The sequence below is a fragment of the Dinoponera quadriceps genome, unplaced genomic scaffold (assembly GCF_001313825.1).
Source record: "Dinoponera quadriceps isolate SergipeBrazil2010 unplaced genomic scaffold, ASM131382v1 scaffold6799, whole genome shotgun sequence".
In the NCBI taxonomy this organism is placed as follows: domain Eukaryota; kingdom Metazoa; phylum Arthropoda; class Insecta; order Hymenoptera; family Formicidae; genus Dinoponera; species Dinoponera quadriceps.
In genome coordinates this window covers 892-9,344 of record NW_014560673.1, presented here as the reverse complement: position 1 = coordinate 9,344, position 8,453 = coordinate 892, and the positions used below count along the sequence as shown (strand labels likewise).

General features: G+C 40.1%; 1 protein-coding gene across 1 annotated transcript; it reads right to left on the bottom strand.

The window, feature by feature from the left end:
* Window positions 1-7,658: 7,658 nt before the first annotated feature.
* Window positions 7,659-8,102, bottom strand: LOC106750854 (histone-lysine N-methyltransferase SETMAR-like). The gene has a single exon (XM_014631463.1). The coding sequence runs from the start codon at window positions 8,100-8,102 to the stop codon at window positions 7,659-7,661; it is 444 nt and encodes a 147-aa protein (XP_014486949.1).
* Between the last annotated feature and the right edge of the window lie 351 nt (window positions 8,103-8,453).

The following is an 8,453-nucleotide window of genomic DNA, read 5'->3' as shown; positions in this document are numbered from 1 at the left end:
ACGTATACGAAGTATATGTATACGAAGACGTAGTTATCAATAAATAATCGATACGTATTTAGTATATGTATATGTATACGTATATGTATATAGATATGTATCTATATGTATATAGATATGTATCGATTTCGATTTTCCGCAACAATAGGATAGAGCCTATATAGCAGCATTACGGTCCAAGTTAAATATATGGTATGTCCCTCTGATATTCATACAAGAGATACTGTCTTATAAACTATAAGCCAAACACTCCAATATTCACATTGAACGTGATGAATTAAAAGGTTATTTCATCTAGATCGTTGTGACAGTTACTGTTACATCAAAATAACCAGTAATTTAAAAAGTTATTCAAGTTAATACAATTACTAACAACAGCTAATAATAATTTACTGTATACTTTTGACAAATACGTTAATTGGTTATCAGTCAACCTAACTAATTTAGTGGTTACACTGACCAATAAATTTTGTATTATAAATTGTATTTTTTTTATTAAAACTTTTTCTATTTATGTTCATAAGATAAAACAGAAAATGACAGTATAAATTATTTAGCTCTAGGTAAAAAAATATAGGCTACATTTTAATTTTTATAAATGAATTGCACGAGGTTTGTAAAATAAAATAGCAAAATAAAACAACAAAATAAACATACTTAGATATATATTTTCTTATACAAGTTGTCAAAAAAAGTTTTGAAGATTAATATCGTGGGTAATGCACATCATAATGAGTAAAAAAGTTTCTGTAAACATCGGTCCAAAATTCAATCGTTTTTGAGATATAAACAATTCTATATATTACTATGTCGGGTCTGTGCATAATTCCGTAGCCAAATTCCGACAGATGTTCGCAATTGTATTACCGCTTGCACATCTGTCAAACATATAAAGTGTTGTACATTAAGTGAAAGCTGAAAATTGTGCCGACATTTTAAGAAAGTATTCATCGAGATCCGTGACGCATACAAAGTTTGATTATATTTTGAACGTAGAAGGAAAAACGTGTATTTTCGGCGCACTTCGCTTTTTTATTTCCAGAAAGGCAAAAACGCGTCACAAACTCACAAACAGATATGTGCCGTGTACGGAAATAATGCCGTAAGCGAAAATGTGTGTCCGAAGTAGTTTGCAAAATTTCGTAGAAGGGATTTTGATCTCCAAGATGCTCTTTCCTCTGGTCTACCAGTAATTTCTGATATCTGATATCAAATCAAGGCTTTAATTGACTTCTACCGGCATTTGACGACTACAGAAATTGGACATAACTTCAACATTGACTAATCAACTGTTTCGAGACATTTACGGAAGCTTGGGATGGTAAAGAAGCTTGATGTTTGGGTGCCGCACGAACTGAGCGAAAAGAATGTGATGGACCGAATTTTAGCTTGTGATTCGCTGCTCAAACGCCATCAAAACAAACTATTTTTAACACGTTCGCGACGGGATGTATCACCGGTGGTACATTCTTGTCTGTCCCATGGGACGGGTTGAGCCACCGGTGGTACATAAACTATTGTCGCATCATAGCATTTATACAACTGATTACTGTGATTAACAAATTTATATTTTTATTTAGAGAAGAGAATTATTTCATTTTGTAAATTTCTTTAAATTATTTTAAGCGTAAAACCGGTTGATTGTCGCAAACAGGACAAAACGTGGTAACGCGCTTGGCTTTTTTTGTGGCTATGGAGGCAGCCACTTGTTGAGATAGTTTTCTATAACATTCTTTGCAGCGTTTGCGAACATTTCTTGCACTGCCTGGATATCTATCTATAAAATAATGGCTCTTATGCTTTATTTGCCTTGACATTTCGGCAGCTGCTAATATTTTATCAACAATTATTTCTCTAAATTTTAAAATGCTCAGTTGGCGACTGCCCTATTGTTTATATATGCAATATGCATTTACCATTGCTGTACCGCAAAATAGCTGTATTACAATTTTTTGTACCACTTTATCGTTTTTCTTAGACAATTATAATAGGATGACATTTGGTCCGAAATATCAACGCCTTTTTTTGCATTATTATAATCAAAAACGAGATCAGGTTTCTTTTTCCCAGGTTTCCCTTCGATTACTACACACTTATGATTTTTGCAAGTTGTTAACATTGAAATTGTTCTCTTGTCGGTCCATTTGACGAATTTTATGCCTGAATTATTTTCAAAGGCCATAATTTCCCCGCGTTTTTATTTTTTTCTTTGCTTCTACTGGCAAAAATTTTCTGTTTTCCTGCACTGTGCCGCAAAAATAAGTTTGCTTTTCTAAAAGTGATTTTGCTAACAAAAAATTAAAAAAAATATATTTTTCCCACTTTATTTTTGGGTTTAAAAAAAATTTTCCAAAATATTTTGACTTTTCATTAAAACTTTCAAGTTCAAACGTAAGAAAGATATTTCGTTATTTCAGATTTGATGAATTAATAGTTTTAAATGTTGCCCCGTACAGTTTAATTACAAATTTTTTGAACGAATTAAACTTTCTTTAAAGCCATTTTCTCAGTATGGCAGGCTACCTTGCAAATAAAATTAGTGATATGATAGTAGTTTGCCATAACAACTACCTTGCTACATGGAGACTTTTACTAAATGTTTTCCAGATGAAAGACATCCTAACAACTGAGCAGTTCGAAACCTACCTCAATAAGCTCGTGATAGAAATCTGGTTCGACAACGTCGACATCATGAATATAACGAAGATAACGCACTTGTGAGTCAGTCTACTTGTGGATTGGAATTCAATTTATTTTAAAGAAAAAGAATTAATTAACGATTAAACTCGCTGTTCCCAGAGTTAGGTGGCTTAGCCTGCTTGGGGTTTGGTAAGGGTGGTTCCTTGACCTTCATTTGACCTATGGAGGTCACGTTAACCTTATACTTTGATGCATATCTAGATGTAAAATTTCCCGCTCTTTCTGAATCCGGCATTAAAAATAGGAGGTTCCATTTAAAAAAGTGACCTTGATTTTGAAATGACCTTGAAAACTGACTTCAAGGTCAAGGTCATTAGCACAAGTAGATGACCCCCACTGTCCTCGACAACTTTTATCAGAACATTTTTTTTGTAGGTTGCGTAGTTTCGGAGATATCTCCGTTTGTTGATTAAAATGGGTCACCGTGTATATAGTGATATTGCGGCACTGCTACCGCTCCTTCGCCTGTCACAAAAAGCGTAATTCTTGCCGCGAACGGAGACACCGTAAAGCGTCGTCTACCAATCTCTAAGAGGAGGGCCGAATTAGCATAATAAGATTTAATGTGACAATTTTTTGTTTGTTTTATATTTAGGGCCTCATCGGGCCTCCGAAAGGTGAAAGTCATAGGACTGCTCGGAGGACTTCCGCCGAAGGTAAGTGGGCTAGATTCGGCCGGGCCACGATGCCAGAGAGGGAAGCAGCGAATCCGGCGTACGTTCGCGAGTTGCGAAGTAGCATAATTGGCTATGCGGAAGCGTCGCCAAGCGCGTCGTCTGCTGCCGCTGTAGAGGAGCACGCACGTGCAAGTCGACGTCTGCGAGAAAAAAATTAAAGAAGGGCTCAAGAAAGCCTCATCGAACGAGGAAGGATACTCCGAGGAACATCGCCTAGGTTTCAATAGGCAAACGGATATCAGGAAAGGATGTTCCGAGGAAGACGGACAAGTAGCGTAAGATAGCGTGCGCTACACGCTCGATTGCGTTTCGCGAGTGCTGCGACGCGCGAAGTTCTGCCGCGCGATAATTGGTCCGCACCCCCACGCATGTTACCTAAAAAGGGAGATCGCGGTCGATACATGATCGAGCGCTGATCCTGCGTGTGCTTTTTGCGTCTCGATTGTTGTCGTGACCACATTGGCTGACGCTTACCTGTGTTCCGAGCCATATTGTTCTGCCGAGCTGACTTTCGTTGGAGACGACGCGGAGGACGAGTAAAGCGTATCGGTAAGATTGCCTTTCTCTGGATTGAAGCCACGAACTTGCATTACAGCTGAATCGTGTTGTTCGCTGTCGATCATCTCGAAATTGTTCTTTTGGAAATTCTTTTGCATTGTGTGTGTCAAGCGATCGGAATCCGACGGACAACAGAATTTTGTGGCTCCGTTATTGTAGACCTAAGGAAGGTCGCAAGCTCGCGTGAACATGGGCCTCTTAGAAATCAAACGACGAAACGGACTAGCCATTCGTGTTGTGATTGTCATATCGTCATTGTCGTGCCGTATTACATTAGATATAAGAATTTCGTTGTGGAGCCATAGATTTGCGTGTTTCCGACGGTAGAATTCGATCGCGTAAATGTCGCGTTAATGTAACGTTTTCCTTGCATTTATGTGGCGTTTATTTTGCGTTCTTTTAGCGTGTCATTCACATTATTTGTTGCGTCTCTGTCGCGCCTGTTTAGCATCTTTTTTGCATTTTTGTAGCGTCTTTTTCGCGTTTTTATAGCATTTCTTTCGCGTTAATATTACGTCGTACAATATTTGATGTAAGAATCTCGTGGCGAAGCCGTAGATAAGCATGTTTCCGACGGTAGAATCTATTAGTATCTCATACATATCGCGCCTTATGATGTTTTCTTTTGCATTTATATAACGCTCTGATCGTAGGTAATTAGCGTTTTCTTTCGCGTATCTTTCGCGCCTCAGTCGCGAATTTTTGTCATTCCTCTCGCATTTATCTAGCGCTCTGGCTGCAGATAAATTGCGTTGGGAATTTTTGGTCCGTGTTTGTAACTGAGGGAGTTACAAACGATGAAATATTCTTGCGTTCGGCTCGAGTCGTCGTACTCGCTGGCTGAGAACTTTGGTTTCTTGCGTTTAATCGCGTATTTAGCATTTTCGTAAAGGCATTCTTTCGTATTAGAGTTCTCGGCTATTAGCGTTCTTGGTAACTTGTGATATTTTCGGGTAGATTTAGCGTTTCGATACTCGCGTTCGACGATGCGCCGACGATGTTCAACCTTGTCGACGTTGCACAAGTATTCCGTACTTTGTGTCGCGCCAGTTTTGTTGGATAACATGCGACTTAATCGTATTAACGTAAGAACGGCCGTCGTTTTGACGCTCCTTAAGAAATTGATGTTGCACTTTTGATATAATTCACGATTCTTGTCTTGTTCGACAATAGCAATTGCGAATTTAATTACATTTATCAGTGTGAGAACAACCGCTCAAACGGCGTTCGCAAGAACCTATCGCGTCGAATTATTTATTCTTCTTCTTTTATTTTCGATTTATTGTTAACGTAATTTCCGTGTTAAATGAATGTTTTTCTTGTTCTCGTTGACGAACCACGTCTTTTTTGCGTCCTACTTACGCCATTGCCGTACATGTTATCATGTCTGTCTTCTCTGCTTAAATATTGCGATCTGTCGCTCGAGGAATTTTTGACTCCGTCACTCTCCATTGGGAAGGTCGATCTAGTTGTGCTCATTGCGAAACAATTTTAGGGAAAATTCTCACGATTATATGGATTTTCGGTTACGCTAATAACGTTTGGCGCCCAACTTTGGCTTTTTGGTTCGGTTTGTCTTTTGTGTACCTCTCATGTATTTAATGCAGTTGTTTCGCAGTGATTTGTTGCGTTCCCTTACGGGGACAATTTTGCTAAACGACGTCCCGTCCCCGTCCGGCTGGCCTTTTTGTTGTAGGGCCGCGACTAAATGTTCGGTCGGCGCGCGAAGCTCGCGCACGCGAAATCCCTTGTCGGCGTTCTGGTTCGTGGAAACGGACATGACGATATCGAGTCGCTCTGAGACATTTCATCTTGCGTTGTCGGTCGCCCGAACTTGGCGCCTAACGTGAAGAGAACTCAGTTTGCGTGTGTTCGCCCTGTCGCAATATATATATACGAAAACAAATCACTATGTACCCGTGCTAGTAATGAAGACACAAGTTTTTCACAAACATTTTTTTTTATTTTTCAACATAATCCCCTTTTAGGAGGATATACTTTCTTCAACGCCCTTACCATTTTTTAACTCTTCTGTAAATTACGATTTGTCGAATTCTGCAAAATAGGCCTTCGGCGATGACCAGTAGGTACTCATTCGACGTAAATATCTTTTCACCGAGACATTTTTTTAAGTTTGAAAACAGGAAGAAGTCGCAGAAGGCCAAATTCGGAGAATGTAATCAATCGGCAATAATTTGTAGCGCAATTCGACTGTAATTTGGCTGTGGCAACCGCGGAGGGGTTAGCCGGTACATTGTCGTGGTGGAACAACTCTTTTTTTTCGCTAAACGGGGCGTTTTTTAAAATTCTACATAGAATCGGCCTAATAAATCATCATAGTACTACCTCGTGATAGCTTTTCCCTTCTCCAAATAGTCGATAAAAACCATGCCTTGCGCATCTCACAAAACAGTGGTCATCATCTTTCCGGCCCATGGGACCGTCTTGGCTTTCTTCGGAGCACGTTCACCGGGTGAAGTTCACTGTTTTGATTGTTCTTTGGTCTCCGGTGTGTAGTGAAGGATCCATGTTTCATCGACGATTACGACTCGACGTAAGAACTCTTGCAGATTACGCTTAAACAGCTCCAAACACTGCTTCGAAATTGATAGTCATATCCGCTTGTTGTCCACCATGAGCAATCGCGGCATCCATCGTGCCGGCAGCTTTTTCATTCTCAAGTTATCATGCAAAATATTGAATGTCGTTCCGTACGACACATCTACGGCCTTTGCTACTTCACGCACTTTCGTTTGGTGATCAGCGAGAGTTATGTCGTGGAAATCTTCAACGATTTCCTCAGTAACCACGTCTGTCCAGCGGCCTGGGAGCTCCTCGTCAAAAACAAATGAACGACCACGTTTGAATTCGTTGAACCAATATTTTACGGTTATCATAGATGGTGAAGGGTTCCCATAGACGGCATCCAAATTCGTTTTCATTTCTTCGCACGTTTTTCCATCCAAAAATAAAAAGCGAATTATGGATCGATATTGCTCTTTTTTCATTGTATCGAAAAACATCAAACATGGTCACGACGAATTGCTGCCAAATCAAATCTATCGCATGAATCATTCAGAAATTTGGTATGGCGTCGTTTAAAAGATGGTAGTACACGATAGTATTGCCAAACTGCATCAGCAACGCGGCCTGTCTTCAAACACGGGTATTTTTACACTTATTGATTTGTCCTCGTATATATACGAGGGTAAATCAAATATAAACCGGAATTACTTTTTTTTGTTTAATTGAAGCATCATAAAAAAACTAACATACATAACTATTTTTCTACATAATTTCCGGACTTTGAAACACATTTTTCCCAACGGGTAACCAGTTTTTTAATTCCGCTATCATAAAATGAAGGTGGCTGTGACAGCAGCCAATCGCTCACGAAGAATTCGACAGAAGCATCGTTGTCAAATCTTTGTCCTCCAAGTGCTTCTTTCAGTGGTCCAAACAAATGATAATCGCAGGGCGATAAGTCCGGTCTGTAGGGAGGATGTTCCAGTGTAGTCCAGACCAGTTCTTTAATTTTTTGACGAGTTAAGGCAGCCGTATGGGGCTGGGCATTGTCGTGAAGCAGGATAACATCTCGGATTGGAAATCCGCGTCTTTTCCGACAATATTCGCGTTTTGCTTCGGCCAAAAGTTAGCAGTAGTATGCGGCGTTTACAGTGCGACGTTCGTTTGACGTGAAGAAAATCGACGTGCAAAATACCTTTAAAGTAAACAAAATACAGTTGCAAGAACTTTTCCAGCTAAGAACTGAGTTTTGGCCTTGACGAATGCAGATTCACTTTTCTTTCGCCATTCCATACTGGCTTCTTTGGATTCCGGGGTGTAGTGGTGCACCCAAGTTTCGTCGCAAGTCACAATTCGGTGCAAAAAAGCTTCCCCTTCGGCCTGATAGCGTGTCAATAGCCGTTTGCATACCTCCAAACGGTACCGTTTCTGATTTTCGGTGAGAAGACGAGGGACCCATGTAGCGGACACTTTTCCAAACCCAAGGTCATCAGTAATGATTGCTTGAGCACTGCCGAAGCTTATTCCGACCTCAGAAGCAATTTCAGCCACCGTTAATCGACAGTCACTCTCGATAAGGCTGCCAACCAGGCGAATATTCTCCTCTGTCACTGGTCTTTGGGCGACGTCGGTGCCCCTCATTTTCAAGTTTCTCCTCCTTCTAAAAATTGCTTCTACCACTCGTATACTTGAGTCTTCTTAAGCGTATTGTCCCCGAACTGTGCTTCAAGCCTTCTCAATATGTCCGACAGTTTTACGCCTTCTGTAGTGAGAAATTTAATAATAATTCTTTGTGCAACGGACGAGGGTACCTCCCGCTCTGACATTGTGATACTAATTAACGGCTAATGAGAGGTCGCTTAGGGGGGGATCTTCTTCAGGTATCCCCACTTATAACGCTTTGAAGCCTGGCCTCTCTCCGTTCGTCTTACTGCGGGTATAAAAATAATTCCGGTTTATATTTGATTCACCCTCGTATATACAATATATAAA

Coding starts and splice junctions, on each gene's coding strand:
- LOC106750854 (XM_014631463.1), bottom strand. CDS start 8,102: ATGAGGGGCACCGACGTCGCCCAAAGACCAGTGACAGAGGAGAATATT.